Source organism: Bos taurus, chromosome 15 (genome assembly GCF_002263795.3).
Source record: "Bos taurus isolate L1 Dominette 01449 registration number 42190680 breed Hereford chromosome 15, ARS-UCD2.0, whole genome shotgun sequence".
Taxonomy (NCBI): Eukaryota; Metazoa; Chordata; class Mammalia; order Artiodactyla; family Bovidae; genus Bos; species Bos taurus.
The window spans coordinates 9,113,140-9,134,840 of record NC_037342.1 but is presented as its reverse complement, the minus strand read 5'-3'; the positions used below and the strand labels follow the sequence as shown (position 1 = coordinate 9,134,840).

General features: G+C 34.8%; 1 protein-coding gene across 1 annotated transcript in view; it reads left to right on the top strand.

Annotated features, from left to right (window-relative positions):
* Positions 1-21,701, top strand: part of CNTN5 (contactin 5) — a 1,670,765-nt gene that overhangs the window by 1,320,290 nt on the left and 328,774 nt on the right. Inside the window, exons 10-11 of the mRNA NM_001102211.2 lie at positions 15,097-15,278; positions 18,981-19,117. Of these exons, the coding sequence (NP_001095681.2) occupies positions 15,097-15,278; positions 18,981-19,117 (319 nt within the window). The remainder of the gene's footprint in view (positions 1-15,096; positions 15,279-18,980; positions 19,118-21,701) is intronic.

The following is a 21,701-nucleotide window of genomic DNA, read 5'->3' as shown; positions in this document are numbered from 1 at the left end:
TAAACTGATACTTTATACCCTAAGAAAAACTACCAGTAAGATGAAAAATACTAGCTATTGAAGACTTGAAAGAAATTAAAACCCTAACCAATCAGAATGATAAAGCCTTATTGAGCAAATGGGTAAATTCACTGAAGAACCTAAAAAAGAGTAAGTTTTAGGACAAGAATTGACCTTTTCCTAAAATAAAAGCTTCCCAGATGGCTCAGTGGTAAAGAATCTGCCTGTCAATGCAGGAGTCACTGAAAATATGGGTTTGATCCCAGGGTCAGGAAGATCCCCTTGAGGAAAAAGTGGCAATCCACTCCAGTGTTTTTGCCAGGAAAATCGCAGGGACAGAGAAGCCTGGTGGGCCACGGTTCATGGGGGTCACAAAGAAGCAGAAATGATTGAGCACCTATAAGCACAAAATAAAGACTATGCTAAACACACCCTAACAAAGACTGCAAACAATTCTCAGAAGGATTAATTTGAACTGCAAGTAAATTTGATGTCAGAACAAAGTCTACCAATTGTTAAGGACAAATGCTAAAGTCAGTTACTTGACGTTGTATAGCAACTTTTATAATAAATATCATTAGAAGTATGAAGGCACAAAAAATGTGCTGTAAACGGGAAGAAATTCAGTCAATAAAAGCACTCACAGAAATATCAGGTATGATATAATTACAAAAAAATTTTAAAACAGGTCTTACAAATATATTAATATTATGATTAAATTTTATACTACACTTGTTTGGCTTAATGTTGTTAGACACTGTAGAAAAATAGATGAATGAATTTGAGATAGACTCTATGAAATATATAGAGAGACAAAATATTAAATTACGCCTAAGAAACCTACAGAGTAGTCATTAAATTATCTTATATATATGGAACTTTAGTCCTAGATAATCAGATCAGATCAGTCACTCACTCATGTCCGACTCTGTGACCCCATGAATCGCAGCACGCCAGGCCTCCCTGTCCATTACCAACTCCCGGAGTTCACTGAGACTCACGTCCATCGAGTCAGTGATGCCATCCAGCCATCTCATCCTCTGTCGTCCCCTTCTCCTCCTGCCCCCAATCCCTCCCAGCAGCAGGGTCTTTTCCGATGAGTCAGCTCTTCGCATCAGGTGGCCAAAGTAGTGGAGTTTCAGCTTTAGCATCATTCCTTCCAAAGAAATCCCAGGGCTGATCTCCTTCAGAATGGACTGGTTGGATCTCCTCGCAGTCCAAGGGACTCTCAAGGGTCTTCTCCAACACCACAATTCAAAAGCTTCAATTCTTCAGCGCTCAGCCTTCTTCACAGTCCAACTCTCACATCCATACATGACCACAGGAATAGGTGGTCATAGCCTTGACTAGGCGAACCTTTGTTGGCAAAGAAATGTCTCTGCTTTTGAATATGCTATCTAGGTTGGTCATAACTTTCCTTCCAAGGAGTAAGCGTCTTTTAATTTCATGGCTGCATTCACCATCTGCAGTGATTTTGGAGCCCAGAAAAATAAAGTCTGACACTGTTTCCACTGTTTCCCCATCTATTTCCCATGAAGTGGTGGGACCGGATGCCATGATCTTCGTTTTCTGAATGTTGAGCTTTAAGCCAACTTTTTCACTCTCCACTTTCACTTTCATCAAGAGGCTTTTGAGTTCCTCTTCACTTTCTGCCATAAGGGTGGTGTCATCTGCATATCTGAGGTTATTGATATTTCTCCAGGCAATCTTGATTCCAGCTTGTGTTTCTTCCAGTCCAGCGTTTCTCATGATGTACTCTGCACAGAAGTTAAATAAACAGGGTGACAACATACAGCCTTGGCATACTCCTTTTCCTATTTGGAACCAGTCTGTTGTTCCATGTCCAGTTCTAACTGTTGCTTCCTGACCTACATACAAATTTCTCAAGAGGCAGATCAGGTGGTCTGGTATTCCCATCTCCTTCAGAATTTTCCACAGTTTATTGTGATCCACACAGTGAAAGGCTTTGGCAAAGTCAATAAAGCAGAAATAGATGTTTTTCTGGAACTCTCTTGTTTTTTCCATGATCCAGTGGATGTTGGCAATTTGATCTCTGGTTCCTCTGCCTTTTCTAAAACCAGCTTGAACATCAGGAAGTTGACGGTTCACATATTGCTGAAGCCTGGCTTGGAGAATTTTGAGCATTACTTTACTAGCGTGTGAGATGAGTGCAATTGTGCAGTAGTTTGAGCATTCTTTGGCATTGCCTTTCTTTGGGATTGGAATGAAAACTGACCTTTTCCAGTCCTGTGGCCACTGCTGAGTTTTCTAAATTTGCTGGCATATTGAGTGCAGCACTTTCACAACGTCATCTTTCACGATTTGGAATAGCTCCACTGGAATTCCATCACCTCCACTAGCTTTGTTCATAGTGATGCTTTCTAAGGCCCACTTGACTTCACATTCCAGGATGTCTGGCTCCAGATGAGTGATCACACAATCGTGATTATCTGGGTCGTGAAGATCTTTTTTGTACAGTTCTTCTGTGTATTCTTGCCATCTCTTCTTAATATCTTCTGCTTCTGTTAGGTCCATACCATTTCTGTCCTTTATCGAGCCCATCTTTGCATGAAATGTTCCTTTGGTATCTCTGATTTTCTTGAAGAGATCTCTAGTCTTTCCCATTCTGTTGTTTTCCTCTGTTTCTTTGCATTGATCACTGAAGAAGGCTTTCTTATCTCTTCTTGCTACTCTTTGGAACTCTGCATTCAATGTTTATATCTTTCCTTTTCTCCTTTGCTTTTCGCTTCTCTTCTTTTCAGTAATCCAAGTCTATGTCCCAACCAGTAACGCTGAAGAAGATGAAGTTGAATGGTTCTATGAAGACCTACAAGACCTTTTAGAACTAACACCCCAAAAAGATGTCCTTTTCATTATAGGGAACTGGAATGCAAAAGTAGAAAGTCAAAAAACACCTGGAGTAACAGGCAAATTTGGCCTTGGAATACAGAATGAAGCAGGGCAAAGGCTAATAGAGTTTTGCCAAAAAATGCACTGGTCATAACAAACACCCTCTTCCAAAAACATAAGAGAAGTCTCTATACATAGACATCACTAGATGGTCAACACCAAAATCAGATTGATTATATTCTTTGCATCCAAAGATGAAGAAGCTCTATACAGTCAGCAAAAACAATCCAGGAGCTGACTGTGGCTCAGACCATGAACTCCTTATTGCCAAATTCAGACTTAAATTGAAGAAATTAGGGAAAACCACTAGGCCATTCAGGTATGACCTAAATCAAATCCGTTATGATTATACAGTGGAAGTGAGAAATAGATTTAAGGGCCTAGATCTGAAAGATAGAGTGCCTGATGAACTATGGAATGAGGTTCGTGACACTGTACAAGAGAAAGGGATCAAGACCATCCCCATGGAAAAGAAATGCAAAAAAGCAAAATGGCTGTCTGGGGAGGCCTTACAAATAGCTGTGAAAAGAAGAGAAGTGAAAAGCAAAGGAGAAAAGGAAAGATATAAACATCTGAATGCAGAGTTCCAAAGAATAGCAAGAAGAGATAAGAAAGCCTAGAAGATAGGGGTAGGTATAAAAAAATTTGAAGATTATGATCAACAGTTACCAAATTATTGAAAAGTATAACTCTACTGATCCCCTACGTTCAATGAAATATAAGAAGTGTATGAAACGAGTCGCCAGTCCGGGTTTGATGAACTATACTGGATGCTTGGGCCTGGTGCACTGGGACCACTCAGAGGGATGGTACGGGGAGGGAGGAGGGAAGAGGGAGGAGGGTTCGGGATGGGGAACATGTGTATGTCTGTGGTGGATTCATATTGATATATGGCAAAACCAATACAATATTGTAAAGTTAAAAAATAAAATAAAAAAAAGAAATACAAGAAGTATAAGACACACAATAATCTAATTAATTACTAAAAAAATGATAAAAAGAAAAGAAATTTAAAAGTCTGCATAGAATTACTTGCCTATGTCTGCATAGGCAAAAAGTCTGCATAGAATATTTGTTGAAAATATTCTTCAAGCATGAAAGCAAAATAAAAACATTATCAAGTAAAACAGCAAAACAAACAAAAACAGAAATCCTCAATAATTTGTTGTAATAGATCGCATTATAAGAAATGGTAAAGAACATATTTTAGGGTGAAGGAGCACTAATAATATTTCAAAACTTCAATCTCCACAAAGGAATGAAAGGCTAGATATCATTTTTTTCCTTTTTAAGCAGGTATAAGTATAAAACATATTTGGTCTATTTCATTTCTAAAATTATTAATATCTACTTTTTTCTTTAAGGTAGAAATAATAGTAATGTGGTAGAGAGTTTATAAAGTATGTATAAATAATATATATTTTCAAAATAACACAAAGGGTGGGAAGGTAGACAAGTGAGCATAATACTGTCAGATACATATTCCAAGCTTTAGAACAAACACATGTACACAAAAGAAACATAGGGGTATAGCTAATAAATTAATAGAAGGCTTTAATGAAATACTAAAAAAACTAAGTAATTAATGGAAAATAAGGTAAGGGAAAAGGGCCAAAAAAAAAGAACACAAAACTGATGAAATAGAAAAAAAAAAAACTAGACTTAAAATCCAACCATAGATAATTGTATTAAATGTAAATTCACTGAATCACACCATTGGTGGACATATTCAGACTGGATGGAAAAGCAAGACCCTAAAGAATCCCACTTTAAATGTGTATGATATATATCTGTATACTTATCTTTCAATAATATATATGTTGAAGTCCAGAGGACAAAAGAGATATGTTTATTAATCATAAGAAAATTAAGGCTACTATCTTAACATCAGGTAAAGTATACTTCAGCACAATGAATGTTACCTAATATGAAGATGGGCATGTCATAGTATTAAAAAGATTAATTTCTCAAGGCATTAGAAATCTAAAATGTATATGTACCTAGTAACAAAGCTTTAAAATATATAAAGCTAAATTTGATAGTAATTGAAGAGATTGACAAAATCAGAATTATAGTTGGAAATTAACACTCTTCTCAATTAGCCTATCAATCACAAAGACAGGACAGAAAATCAGTAAAGTTAACAGGCATCTCTAGTAATTTATCAATTACAAGAATAAAAAGACAGAAAATCAGTAAAGAACAAGAGACTTGAACACAATTATTAACCAACTTGACATAATTTATATTTAAAGAACACTATAGCTATCAACTATAGAATATACTTTTAAAAAGCCTACTCATGGAACATTCACAAAGATTAGCCATATGATAGACCATAAAACAAGTAGCTCTGCTTATTACAGAACCAGAAATTTAGACAGTATATTCTTTAATTGAAACAACATTTTCAATGATACTTGAAAGGTCACCAAATATTTGGAAATTCAAAAAACATAACTAAATAACCAAATTATCAAAGAAAAATCACAGAGAAATTAGAAATTTTTTTGAATAATAATGAAAACATATGTGCTATAGTTAGTGTAGTGCTTAAATGTAAATTCATATATATTTTTAAAAAGGGAAAATTTTTAAATCAATGATCTAAACTTTCACCTTAAACAAATTAGAAAATAAAATAATTTAAAGTCTAAGTTAATAGAAGGAAAGAAAGATTTAATAGCAGAATTCAATCATATTGAATATGAATAGACTGGGGAAAAATGAAATACAAAGCTGACTTTTAGAAAATGTCAATATAATTGGTAAACATTAAAAAGAAGAGATAAAATTCAAATATCAATATCAAGCAGGAAAAGGGAAATATCACTACATCTCTGTTCCAAAACATTAAATGACAGGATGGGAATGCTTAGCATTTAATTTTACAACTAAACTAAATAAACTTCTTAAAAGACATAATTTGAGTATTTGGCACAGGGGAAATATGAATTATTGCCTATTAATGAAATTGAATTTGTATTTAAAAATCTCCCCACTACAGAAAGTTTGAATAGTATAGCTTCAGCTTCACTGATGAATTTTGTCAGGCACGTAAGGAAGAAATGATACACATGATCAAGGGGGATTTACCTCAGGTATACAGAGTTGGTTTAACTCTTAAAAAGTAATTAATATAATTTGTCACATGAATGAAATAATAAAGACTCTTACATTCCTCTTGGTTAATGCATAAAAAGCATATGACATAATTCAACATACTTAACAAAACTTTCAACAATTTAGGACTAGAGGAAAATTTTCTCAGCCAGACAAAGAGTATCTACAAAAAAAAAAAGAAGAAGAAAAAGAAAAAAAAAAAACAATATTCAATGTGATACTAAATGGTGAAAACTAGTGTGTCTCCTTTCTTTTTTCTCTAATCACTTAAGTTCAACCTTTAATGGGGATCCTACATAGTAAAATAAGGCATAAAAAGAAATAAAATACCTTAGAGACAGGAAAGGAAGAATTAAAACTGTCTCTGCAGATGCAGTAAGGGCTTCCCTGGTGGCTCAGACAGTAAAGAATCTGCAATGTAGGAGACCTAGGTTCAATCTCTGGGTAGGGAAGATCCTCTGGAGAAGGGAATGACAACCAACTCCAATATTCTTGCCTGGAAAATTCCATGGACAGAGGAGACTGGTGGGTTCCAATCCATGGGGTCACAAAGAGTCAGACATGTCTGAGGAACTAACACATCCATACCCTGCAGATGCAATAGGTATATATGTGTACTATGTTGAAAATCTACCAAAAAATACTAAAATTAGTATTTACAGATGAATCATACAAAATATTCAAAAGGTATGTACACTGAAAAATCAATAGAATTGCTGAAGAAAAATGAAAGAATGTCTAAATAACTGAGGAGATACACTGAGCTTATTGATTGCAAGAGGCTTCCCAAGTGGCTCAGTGGAAAAGAATCTGTCTGCCCATGCAGAAGACAGGAGATGCAGGTGCCATCACTGCATTGGGAAGATCCCCTGGAGAAGGAAATGGCAACCCATTCTAGTATTATTCTTGCCTGGAGAATTCCACAGACGGAGGAGGCTGGCAGGCTACAGTCTACATGGTTGCAAAGAGTCAGACATGGCTGAGCACACACAGACACATATTGATTACAAGACTAAGCAGTATTCAGATGTCAATTCTCACCAAATTCACACATTAATTTGACAAAATCCAGTTAAAATTCCAGGAAACTTCAATTAGCAAATTATTCTTAAAATGTGCATTAAAATTAGAACACAGAATAGCCAATACAATTGGTAGAAAAAGACTGAACATATAACACTTAACACATTTGATTTCAAATTTTTCTCTAAAAGTGGTAATAACCATAAAAGTGAGGAACTGGCTTAAACCAGGCTTACAAATTAATGGAACAGAAGAGTGTCCATAAACAGATCCACACAAATAAGATTATTTTGTCATGAAAAATGCCAAGTAAATTAATGGAGAAAGAGTACTATCTTAAACAAATAGTGCTACAACATGTGGATATTCATGTTGAATAAAATTTAAAAGCTTGACAATGCTAAGCATTTTGCAAGGATGTAAAACAGCTGGACATTTTATACATTGCTGGTAGAAGTATAAATTATATAATTATTAAGGCAAATAGTCTGGCCATTTTCATACAGTTTTATTATTATATAGTATAGAAATTCTACCCCTAGTTACTAACCAAAGAGACATAAAATTGTGTCCACAAAAAACTTACACATGAATGTACAAACTGTTTTTATTCATAATCACTTAAAACTGCAAGTAACCCAAATGTCCAATAGTCAACAGGTAACTGGATAAACAAATTGTAGCTTATCCATATATTAAAAGTGGTCAACAGTTAAAAGAAAATGGACAATTGATACACATAGAAACATAGATTGATCTCTCAAATCTTATTTTGAGAGAAAAAAGCCGGCCAGAAAGGGTACAGTTGGTAAAGATGCCACCTGCCAATGAAGAAGACCTGGGTTTGATCCCTGGGTTGGAAAGATCCCATGGAGGAGAAAATGACAATCCACTCCAGTATTCTTGCCTGGAAAATCCCATGGACAGAGGAGCCTGGTGGGCTACAGTCCATGGGGTCACAGAGAGTCAAACATGACTGAGAAACTGAGTGTGCAGAGCACAGGAAGAGTATGGAAATGGTATAGACTATATGATTCAATTTACATTAGTTTAAAAAAGACAGAAGTTATCTTAAAATATGAATGTGAGATTATTGATCACCTGGGACAGGGGTGAGGGTAATTGGGAAGGAGGTGCCAAAGGAAACTTGTAAGAGTGAAAGTAATGTCTGTATCATGATTAATCTAATTGAAGCAATAGTTGAATAGACATATACATTTGGCAAGGCTCTTTAAACTGTATACTTCAATGGATTCACTTCATCTTTGGTAAATTACATCTTTAAAAACATTTATTTGTAAATGTCACTATAAGAATAGTGTACATTACTCTTTATGGATATGTGCAAGAATTTCTCTGGGGATTGTAAGTAATTCTACTCCATTCAATTTCTTGAGTGATCTTCCAGACCATACAATGTATAATAACCATTTTCACTTGTAAGTTGATTCCAGTAGCTTTCCAAAGTGGCTGCACTAATATAAAACCTCACCATGTGTGTTAGACTTCTTACTGATTGGCATCCATGTGTACAACTATCAGGTTATTCAAAGTACTACATTTTACAAATATGTTAGGCATGAAATGGAATTTATTATAATCTAAATTTGAATTTCCCTGATTATTAATGAGATTGAATATGCTGTCATATGTTTTGTGGTAATTTCTATTTTTTCTCTTGTCTCTTTATCATTTTTATGAGTTGTTTTCTTGTACACTTGAGTTCTTTATTCAATCTCTTAGGCTGTGTCAGTTATTTGTGTGGCAAATAATTCTTCCCTGGTTGTGTTCTTTAATTTTTTAACTTTTTTGGCAGCATGTGAGATCTTAGTTGCCTGATCAGGGGTCGAACCCCTGCTCTTTGCATTGGAAACACAGAGTCTTAACTGCTGGACCACCAGGAAAGTCCTCATGTTCTTTTGATGAAAAGAAATTGTTCTTATTCATGCAGTCAAATGTATTTTATGGGTAGCAATGCTTTATATAGTGTTAAAAAAGTTAATTCTTCCTTACAACAAAGACATGAAAACATTTTATATATACATAAAATATACATTTTTCTGCAAGAGTTACCATTGACAGTAACATCTATCAAGCAGAGCCAGGAAAAGTGAAAATGGAAGATCATGTAGAAAACTGGTTCCTAGATCATATTTGGTACATCTTTCTTTCCTTATTCCATTGGCCAGAGCTCAATTCATTCCCCTATCTAAGGGAAGATGGAAAAATGAGGTAATTACATGTCCAGAAAGAAGGAAAATGTGTTTTTTTGAACACCTAGCCAATCTATTCTTCTGAGGAATATTTCAGTTCTTTCTTCACATTGAATGTACTCAATCTCATCTATCCTCTGCATACTCTCAAGTCCAAAATTTCGAGATCTCCATCAGGTCTAGATACGGATCATCTTGATTCTGTAACTTATGTACTTAAAATATAAGTTAATTATTCACAGGAGAAATATTCTACTGGGAAAAAAGGAGTTTCAAACTAATCATTGCTCCATCACAAGTATGAAATTCTCCTGTAAGGTCATTGATTGCACAGCCTGTCTCTTTTTTGTGTGATTGTATGGAGGAGGGTTTGGCTGTGGAAGAATAGGAGAGTTCATGATTAGACACTGATATGACTCTTGGTAAGAAATTATCTTGTCTATCTTCCAGGGTACCTTGGCTTCACTCTCTGACATTTTTCTTGTTTGTTTTATTTCATGGATGCAATTGAAATGTGTCTTGAGGAGTGTTCCCTATTTGGGGCCTGTACAGATTTTGTAGCCCAAACTCTTGTATATACCTTTGAAAGCTTAAAATGTGTTTTAAGGCTCAAATGCTCAAAGTTTTGCTATTGTTTTAAATTCAGACTCTTGATTTATTTGACAATGTACTCATTGGAAAGTCTAATTTACTTCTGACTTGTTTGCTTCCACTTAATTCAATGTACTAATAACTTCAATTTTTTCAATGAATTACACAATTAATAAAAACTCTCTAAAAGCTAATTTTAAAGTCTTATCCAAAATAAAGCATACCTTTTTTCTCAATGGACATATAACTTTCACAATAATTCATTCTATATTTTAAATTAATTCTATATTAAACAAGTTACATTCTATATTAAACAAGTTACAAAAAACCAAAACTGTACAGGTCACTGTCTCTGTGTGTCAGAACATAAGGCATGTGGTTACCTTTGATACCAGAGGAAAAGCAACCATACTTTTATTATTAACCATAAAAAATTTACACATAAAAAATGCTAGCTAACAAAGTTAGAGTAGAATACTATGCATGCTAATCAATAAAAAGGGATAAGGGAAATAAAAAATAGAAAGTCACAAATTAAAGCACAAAAATAATTAAAAATTCAAAATATTTTAAAGACTAATAAAATAGATAAACCTCTGACAAAGCTTATCATTGTAGGTAACATTTATTGGTTATATATATACATATGTTTGGAATATATGTATCCAAGTAATTTATAAGAACTTAGCTCGCTTAATGCTCAAAATCATGCTATAAGAATCATTCATTCATTTACTTCATAAACATTTAAGTACTAAATATGTGCCCAGCACTCTATGAGACAGTGTGGATATACTCCTGAACAACAGAAATAATGCCAGTGCCCTTAAAATACTTGCATTCTGACGGAACAAATAATATTTTCATTTTAAAATGGGGAAACCAGATACCAGATTCATAGAACTTAGATTATTTTCTTTTTTTTCTTTTTCTTTTATTTTTTAACTTTACAATATTGTATTGGTTTTGCCATATATCAACATGAATCTGCCACAGGTATACAGGTGTTCCCCATCCTGAACCCTCCTCCCTCCTCCCTCCCCGTACCATCCCTCTGGATCGTCCCAGTGCACCAGCCCCAAGCATCCAGTATCGTGCATCGAACCTGGACTGGCGACTCGTTTCATATATGATATTATTCATGTTTCAATGCCATTCTCCCAAATCATCCCACCCTCTCCCTCTCCCACAGAGTCCAAAAGACTATTCTATACATCAGTGTCTCTTTTGCTGTCTCGTATACAGGGGTATTGTTACCATCTTTCTAAATTCCATATATATGCATTAGTATATTGTATTGGTGTTTTTCTTTCTGGCTTACTTCACTCTGTATAACAGGCTCCAGTTTCATCCACCTCATTAGAACTGATTCAAATGTATTCTTTTTAATGGCTGAGTAATACTCCATTGTGTATATGTACCACAGCTTTCTTATCTATTCATCTGCTGATGGACATCTAGGTTGCTTCCATGTCCTGGCTATTATAAACAGTGCTGCGATGAACATTGGGGTACAAGTGTCTCTTTCAATTCTGGTTTCCTTGGTGTGTATGCCCAGCAGTGGGATTGCTGGATCATAAGGCAGTTCTATTTCCAGTTTTTTAAGGAATCTCCACACTGTTCTCCATAGTGGCTGTACTAGTTTGCATTCCCACCAACAGTGTAAGAGGGTTCCCTTTTCTCCACACCCTCTCCAGCATTTATTGCTTGTAGACTTTTGGATCGCAGCCATTCTGACTGGCATGAAATGGTACCTCATAGTGGTTTTGATTTGCATTTCTCTGATAATGAGTGATGTTGAGCATCTTTTCATGTGTTTGTTAGCCATCTGTACGTCTTCTTTGGAGAAATGTCTATTTAGTTCTTTGGCCCATTTTTTGATTGGGTCGTTTATTTTTCTGGAGTTGAGCTGTAGGAGTTGCTTGTATATTATTATTATTATTATTTTACTTTACAATATTGTATTGGTTTTGCTATATATAAACATGCATCCGCCATGGGTGTACACGTGTTCCCCATCCTGAACCCCCTTCCCACCTCCCTCCCCATACCATCCCTCTGGGTCGTCCCAGTGCACCAGCCCCAAGCTTCCTGTATACTGAATTGAACCTGGACTAGTGATCTGTTTCTTATATTAGATTACTTTCTGAAGGTCACATAACATCCGTGTGTTTGAATTTTATTTGAATGTAAATTGTATTCCCAGGTAGACCATGTTCCTAACCAACGTGCAGTGTTAAAAGGAGAGGAAGTTGAGAAAGCATATAGTCATACCATTAAAGTTGTAAAGAAGATACAACTATAATCATCAAGTTTTGCAAACATTTTTTTTTTTTTGCCTCCTTGTTCTGTGCCAAGTACTTTAACTTATCAAATGTTTATAACTACCCTCTGTAGTAGGGACTATTATTTCTGAAATAAGAACTATTATTTCTACCATATTTTACATTTGGGGCAACTGGAAAAACAAAACAAGATGTTAAAAAATGATGAGATGATTTTTTTAAAAACCATGATTTTTTAAAAATTATTTTTTAAGCATTTGGATCTTTATCCATCTGGACTATATTCATGGTTTTGTTGTGAGATGGGAAATGCAACTCAGAAAAGATGTAGTTGCTCAGTTACTTTTGTTCTGGGAAGTTTGACTGTGGAAAACACATTTAACTTATACTACAATGTGTGACCACTTATAATAGAAGAGTTTTTTAAACTTTTAAACAATTAGTATTTATACAAATCATTGCTAAAATATTGAAATCATGGGTGAAATACTTTGATTTTCTAGGCAAACGTGAATTGCCAAAGTAAACACAAACAGAAATTTAAATACAAAGAATTAAAGAAAACAGAAGAAATTGAAATGCTTTCAAAAACTAACTCCACTTATGATGGGGATGACTTTATTTTTATCAGTCTGATCAGTTTCTTAAGGAACATACAATTTCTCTATTATTGAAGCTATCACAATAGGAGATGCAAATACTCTGGCATTTTTACCAAGCTACTATCCATCACTATGACTCAAATTTTGTCAATGCTAGCTTATAAATAAAGCAACTACCAACTCACTAACGAGTATGTGCACATGTAAACCAGCAAACCTAATGAGTACAGACAATCTCACCTTTGAATATAGATGCAGAAATATTAAAAAATATAACAAATCAATTCTTGTACGTATTAAAAGAACGATGTGTTAGGTCAACATAAGGGTTATTTGAAAATGCAATATTCAGTTTTCCTAGATATTGATATATGTACCTAAACAAAGAAGTACAACTTTTCAACTCTAATACAGCAATTTCAATCCTATCTTATACTTAAGAAACAAGTAAGAAAGATGTTAAGAAATAAACACTGTGTTTAATGTGGCATTGTTTCTAAAAATTTAACACCGCTATTACTCCTGTCAGGAAAATTAGTGAAAAAATATCTTACATTTTTCAATTATAAAGTGTTACAAGAGTCCAAGTAATGTATACAAATCACTTTTTATGTCTAAAAGAAAAATATCCCAGAAGACTACACAAATAAGGAGACTTTACTGTAGAGGAGGCATTTAGAATGGCTCTCAAAAGATTAGTAGGACTTTAACAGATATGATTGGAAACACACAAAGATGTGTTTCTGGGTCAGGAGATGTGGAAGGAAATAGTGAGAAATAGAACTGGAAAAAGCAGACTGAGTCCAGAGCATAAAGTACATTAAATATAGATAATAATAAATAACTCAGTGGAACAGAACTGTGAAGACTGAAACAGATTTAAGCATGTGAGAACCAATTATATAGCAAAGGTAAAATTCCAAAAATTGTTGGAAAAGGAGTTTTAGTGATTCTAAAATAATTAATTGTGTTTCCCATCTCACACCAAAACCATGAATATAGTCCAGATGGATTAAAGATCCAAATGCTTAAAAATAATTTTTAAAAAAGCTACCAGAAAGACTGAAGGAAATATGGATACATGGATTTACAGATAATTTTTAAACAAACAAAAATTCTGAAGTCATGAAAAAACCTACAGATGCTTGTTTCTCCCAAAAGTATTTGTAAAATTTATCACAGATGCCATCATAAACTATCAGTATACCGAGAAAGAACTTTTCTGGTAAACAAACTCATAATGGCCCTAATACACAAAGAATCCTAAGAAATTAAATGCTGCAAACAGGCAAACAGAAAATTGAAAGAAATAGTTGAAAAATAACATAATTCACAGTGAAGCAGATTCAAATAGCAGATTCATAGTATAATTATGAAAAGATGTTCAACTTTCTTACAGTTCAGAGAAATTGTAACAAAATGTCATTTTTTACCTATCAATACTGATAAAAATTTAACAGATTGATCACATAATGTGGTGGCAAGGATATGGGAAAACAGTCTCATGTATTACTGATGGATGTGGAAAATGCTACTATATTACTCAAAACAATCTGGCAGCACTTATTAAAATGAAAAATGGGCATGCCCTTATGTCTGTCAGTTCCACTTTTGTGAATGTCTGCAGTAGAAAATAAAAAGCAATGGCATATGATATATATGTACAAAGTTACATTTAGCAATGTTATTCCTTAGTAGCAAAAAAAAAAAAAAGGAAAACTTTGGGGGCTACACTGAATGTCTAACTATAGAGAATGTTTGATTAAAATTCTGATGCATCTACACAAGGGAATAATATATAGCTGTTAACCAGAATAAGTCAGCAGTTGATCTTGATTTGATTTTTATTATTAAAAAAATTGTTATATGTGCTTATATATGCATCATAGAGACAAGGCAGGAAATTGCTTGCTAACTTTATTTCTTTCTGCAGAAGATATTTGAAGGGGTTGGAACAATAATGAGTTCTTAATTCATTTAGCTCATGACTCTTGTTCAACTTCTTATGATAAGCGTATGTTACTTTTGTAAATTTCTCCAAATTACTTTCACCATTTAAACAATTTTACACAGTTTTTAAAAAATAAAGTATAGCATATATATGTGTAAAATATAACCTTTGAATTGCTTTTCTGAAATACAAAAGAAATGGAAACTCTCTTTCCTTGTAATCTAACTTATAAGCAGACAATCCACATGGAAACTGAAGTATATCAACCATCACATGGTTCTTAATTGTGATTACACTTTATTGCACTCAGCCTATTAAGTGCTTAAACTACCAGATAACAGAATCTATGTTCCTAATAGTGGAAAGTGTATTAATGGCATTTTTGCTCCTTATTGTAGCCCAGTTCCAACAATCACATGGATGAAGATTAATGGTTATATTCCTAGTAAGTCACGTCTGCGTAAATCTCAGGCAGTACTGGAAATACCCAACGTGCAGCTGGACGATGCAGGCATATATGAGTGCAGAGCGGAAAACTCACGTGGAAAAAATTCCTTTCGTGGACAGTTGCAAGTATACAGTAAGTGTTCTCAGCAAAGTTTGATGCCCTGGTCACAAGAGTGAAACTGAAAATGCAATTTAAGCTAAACATTGTTAGATACATATACCATGCTTCTTTTGTATGGTAAATCATTGAGTAAAATTACCCTACACATAGAAACGCTTTAAATTAAAAATAATGAGGAACTGGCAGGTTCTTTTTATAGCATAGGTAATTGCTAACCTTAAAAATATTTTCCCAGCACTAAAGCTGTCATCTGATGTTGCAAATCTTGTAATATTTATTAACTTATTCTTGCCCTTGGCCTGAATCAAGAGTCACAATTTATTGCCATGAACCAAATCCTACCAGCTCTTTTTTTTTTTTTTTTTTGTAAATTAAAACTTTCTGAAACACAGTGATACCCATTTGTTTGCATAATGCCTGCATCAGCTTTTAGCACTGCTAAGGCAGAATTAAGCTGTTGAGAGACAGATCAACTGACTTGCAAAGTGTCAAATATGTTCTACCTCATCTTTTACACAAAAACTTTGCTGGCCCTACACTAAATTATTGCATCTGTATGATAAATAACCTTCATGGCTTACAAATGTTTATATTTTCCAAAAATTTCAGAGACAACCAGGTTGTGTGTAAGAATTGGGAAAATCTACTTCCAAAATATATACAATCTCATCTTCTATAAATAGCAAATTATACTTTTCATATTTTCTTTTATAATGCATATTGTATATAAAAGGTAAGTGATACTATTTTTACTGAGGACATTAAAACTGAGGGAAACTGTAACACAGAGCACTGATACAAGAAAATACAGATCCTTACAATGTGAACTTAAACAAATTGCATATGAAGCTGAATCTGCTTCATATGAATCTGCTTCAAACTATAACTGTCATTGTGTTCAAGATCAGTTCATCTAAAATCCTTCACAGGGGGATGCTGCAAAATATTTTGAAATATTAAAATATTACTTCAACCTGTTTTACTTTTATTATATGTAAAAAAAAAAAAAAAAAACTCCTTTAAAATTCAGCACTCCAACCAAATTTACTATGCCATGCACATTTTGCTCATTCACTCATTGATTCAGCTAATGTTTATTAAATGCTATACTGCACTACAAGCTAACAATAGAGATTTGAGGAAACTCTTGATTGACTGAATTAGATGAAAAGCAAACTGCACAGAGGGCAGAGCATGCTATCTGCTATGATAAAAGCCTATGGGAGCAGAGTCCATTACTTTCTACCAGAGTTATTCAAGGAAAGCATTCCAGAGAATTTGTACCTTAAAGGTTTTCCCATCCACCAGTGGCCTGGCAGCCAGCTGGATTAGGACCCAGCCCCTACCATCAGTGGGCTGGCACCAGCCCCAGAACTCCCAGGACATACACAGCTAGCTCAGGACACAGTCCCACCAACCAGTGGGTCAGTGCCAGTCCTTTGCTACCGGGCCATGCAGCCAGTCATTCTGGGACTCAGTCCCACATACTTCAAACCACTGCATGAGGCAGGGCCTGGCAGCAAATGAGGCAGACATAAGTGAAATAAAGACTAAGAACAATAAACAAGATCAATGAAATGAAGAGCTGGTACTTTGAAATAAGTAAAACTGATAAATCTTTAGCTAGACTCATCAAGAAAAAGAGAGAAGGCCCATGTAAATAAAATCAAAGCTGAAAGAAGAGAAGTCAGCCAATACCACAGAAAGACAAAGGATCATAGGAGATTACTACAATTATATGCCAATAAAATGGACAATGTAGAAAAGAATAAATGTCTGGAAATGTACAATTTCCCAAGAAACAATCAGGAAGAAATAGAAAATATGAAAAGATCAATTACCAGTAATGAAATTAAATCAGTAATTAAATAAAATAAAACAAAAACTCCCAGCAAACAAAAGTCTACTACCAGATGGCCTCACAGGTGGTGAAGTCTACCAAAAAATTTGAAGAAAAATTAACAACCCTCCTTTTCAAACTATTCCAAAAATTTGCAGAGGAATACTTCTGAACTTATTCTACAACATCACGTCGTACTAAAACCAGACAAAAATATAGCACAAAAAATTTACAGGTCAATACCACTGATGAACACAGATGGACACATCCCCAACAACAAAAAATAAAATTAGCAAATCGAATTCAACAATACATTAAAATGATCACACAATGATCTAGTGGGGCTTATCCCAAGGATGCAAGGATGTTTAATATCCACAAATTATTGTGTTATACCACTTTAACAAATCAATAAAGAAATTGTATAATCATCTCAATAGGTATGAGAAAGCTTTGGACATCTTGGAATACACACACACACACATATAAAATGGAATGATACTCAGGCTTAAAAAAAAAAAAATGAAATCCTACCATCTGTGACAACATGGGTGGACCCAGAGGGAATTATGATAAGGAAAATAAGTCAGAGAAAAACAAGCATCATATGATTTCATTTATGTGTTGAATCTGAAAAACAAAACAAATGAAAACACATAACAAAACTGGAACAGAGTAATAGATGCAGAGAACAAATAGGTGATTGCCAGAAGGGAAAGGGGTAGAGGGATGAAAGAAATAGATGATAGAGATTAAGAGATTCAAACTTGAAAAAAATGTCAATGGCGGAAAGACACTTTAAGCTGTCATGGTTTCCCTGACAGCTCAGTTGGTAAGGAATCCGCAGGAAATGCAGGAGACCCCAGTTCAATCCCTGGGTCGGGAAGATCCACTGGAGATGGGATAGGCTACCCCCTCCAGTATTCTTGGGCTTCCCTTGTGGTTCAGCTGGTGAAGAATCCCCCTGCAATGTGGGATACCTGGGTTTGATCCCTGGGTTGGGAAGATCCCCTGGAGAAGGGAAAGGCTGCTCACTCCAGTATTCTGGCCTAGAGGACTCCAGACACAGTTGAATGACTTTCACTTTTGACACTTTATAAATTTCATGAATTTAGAATATTATCTTTTTTGAGAAAGAAATAGAGTATTGAAAACTTGTATATATAAATATATGTGTAAAATGCCAGTAAATATAGAACAATTTTGTATCAAATGATACCTGAATTTACACATTATTTTTTGAAACAATTCAGGCTATATTAGGAAACAAAAAGCAGAATAGTTATTCAGTAAATGGGCATGTTGTATTACTTCAAATTGTGCTAATGCTACTCAATATTTGGAGGAAGAGATGCCTCTTGTTTAGAAAGATTTTTAGTTTAGAAACTTCTTTCTAAACAGATTCCCATGCTCTCCATGGGAAGAATCTACCACTTACTCTAAAGAGGGTAAAACAAGAAGACATGTATGTTCTCTCCCTTATGACTGATTCATGTTGATATATGGCATAAAACAACACAATATTATAAAGCAATTATCCTTCAATTAAAATAAATAAATTTTTTAAAAAATAAGAAAAAAGTGCCTTTTGAAGAGGAAATATTTTAAAATTCAACAACAACAAGAATAGCAAGATATGCTTCACTTAGATTAAAAAGTGTTTCAAATTATTAAAATATCATCATGGTTATATTTTCACACAGGAAACAGAGTTCTCGGTGTAATGCAGTGCCAAGTTTCTTCCAAAATCCAAGTTACATGAATTGATAAAATATTTAATGCTTATGAATTTGTTAACATTCCCTAAAAACTTTTGAGTTTTGTGAAACATTGAGAAATGAAATCACCCTTCTTTAATCCTTAAACTTTTACAGCATATCCACACTGGGTACAAAAACTGAATGATACTCAGTTAGACAGTGGGAGCCCTCTGCGATGGGAATGTAAGGCTACTGGAAAACCCAGACCCACCTACCGCTGGCTGAAGAATGGACTACCCCTCCTGCTTCAGGTACTGTTGGTAACCATTTACATGTTCCAGTGATGTTTTAGTGGAATTTCACAAAGGACAAACTAACTTCCTTTAGTCTTATTGAAAGCCATTTCTTATTTATCCCTTATATTCAGAATGAGAAAGATAACATATAAACAAATTATTTTTTACTATTTAAAAAATTATTGAAGTATAGTTGATTTACAATGTTGTGTTAATTATTTCTGTACAGGACAGTGATTCAATTATATATATATATATTCTTTTTAAAATGTCACTTTCCATTGTGGTTTATCATAGGATATTGAATATAATTGTATGTATTGTACAGTAGAACTTTGTTGCTTATCCACTCTATGTATAAAAGTTTACATATGCTAGCCCCAACCTCCCACTATATCTGTCCCCCAACATCTGCCCCCCTGACAAGCACTAATCTGTTCCCTATCTCTGTGATTCTGGTTCTGCTTCATAGATAGATTCATTGTGTAATATTTTAGATTTCATGTATAAGTGATATCATATGGTATTTGTCTTTTTCTGACTTACTTTGCTTAGTATGATAATCTCTAGTTGCATCAATGTTGCTGCAAATGACATTATTTTGCTGGCTGAATATTCCATTGTATATATGTGTCATATCTTCTTTACCCATTTATCTGTTGAAGGACATTTAAGTTATTTCCATGTCTTGGCTATTGCAAATAGTGCTGTTATGAACATAGGTGTGCAAACATCTTCTTGAATTACAGTTTTGTCCAAATATATGCCCAGGAGTGGGATTGCTTGATCATATGGTAATTGTATTTTTAGTTTTCCACTGTGGTTGCACCAACTTACATACCCACCAACTGGAGAAGAGTTCCCTTTTCTCTACATCCTCTCCAGCATTTGTTAGTTGTAGACTTTTAAATGATGGCTATTCTGACTGGTGTGAGGCTGTACCTTATTGTAGTTTTGATTTGCATTTCTCTAATAATTGGCAATTTTGAAAATCTTTTCATGTGCCTGTTGGCCATCTGTGTGTCTTCTTTGGAGAAATGTAAATTTAGGTCTTCTGCCCATGTTTTGTATAGGGTTTTTTTTGTTGTTGTTGAAAAAAATAAAGTTTTCTTTAATTTTAATTGCCTCATTACTTTCTGGTAGTACATTACTTCTTCAAATTTTGTTCAATCCTATAAGTCCATAGGAAAATATCAGTGATTATCATTAACTCATTGCCATTTTTAGCAGACTTTTAGACATCATCTAACCGACTGCTGTCACTTTGAAGATGGTGGGATAATGAAAAAATAAACTTGCTTGCCTGAGATTGAAACCATTTACCACAGATTGGGACTTGAACCTATGGGCTGGGATTCTAACCCAGCCAAAACACACAATACCTGAATGAAGCTCAGGTTCTTGATGTCCCATCACAGAAAGAATTCAGTGAGAGACAAAGTGATGGGTAAGAAATGGATTTATTCAGATTCAGAGAGAAGTACACTCCACAGACAGAGTGTGGACCATCACAGAGAGCATGTGCAGTGCAAAATGTGGTGTAGTTAGCTTTTATAGGCTGGGTATTTTGTATGCTAATGAGTGTTAGGATTATTCCAACTATTTTGGGGAAAAGGAGGAGATTTCCAGGAATTGGGTCATCATGCACTCCTCGGTCTTTTGACAGTAATTCAAACTGTCATGGTGCCTCTGGGTGTGTCATTAACCTTGCTGAATGAGGATGAGGGTCTAATCAAAATCAACCTGTCTACTATCTTGGATCCATTTGATTCTAATCAGTTTATCTTGTGTCCTTCAGTTCAGTTTAGTAGCTCAGTCTTGTTCAACTCTTTGTGACCCCATGGACTGCAGCACGCCAGGCCTCCCTGTCCATAACCAACTCCCAGAGTTTACTCAAATTCATGTCCATTGAGAAGGTGATGTCATCCAACCATCCCATCCTCTGTCATCCCTTCTCCTCCCACCTTCAATCTTTCCCAGCATCAGGGTCTTTTCAAATGAGTCAGTTCTTCACATCAGATGACCAAAGTATTGGAGTTTCAGCTTCAGCATCAATCCTTGTGATGACTATTCAGGACTGATTTCCTTTAGGATGGACTGGCTGGATCTCCTTGCAGTCCAAGGGACTCTGAAGCATCTTCTCCAATACCACAGTTCAAAAGCATCAATTCTTTGGTGCTCAGATTTCTTTATAGTCTGTCTCTCACATCCATACATGACTACTGGAAAAACCATAGCTTTGACTAGACAGACCTTTGTCAGGAAAGTAATGTCTCTGCTTTTTAATATGCTGTCTAGGATGGTCATACCTTTTCTTCCAACGAGCAAATGTCTTTTAATTTTATGGCTGCAGTCACCATCTGTAGTGATTTTGGAGCCCAGAAAAATAAAGTCTGTTGCTGTTTCCATTGTTTCCCCATCTATTTGCCATGAAGATGGGACCAGATGTCATGATCTTAGTTTTCTGAGTGTTGAGTTTTAATCTAACATTTTCACTCTCCTCTTTCACTTTCAACAAGAGGCTCTTTAGTACTTCTTCGCTTTCTAGAGTAAGTGTGGTTTCATCTGCATGTCTGAAGTTACTGATTTTTCTCCTGGC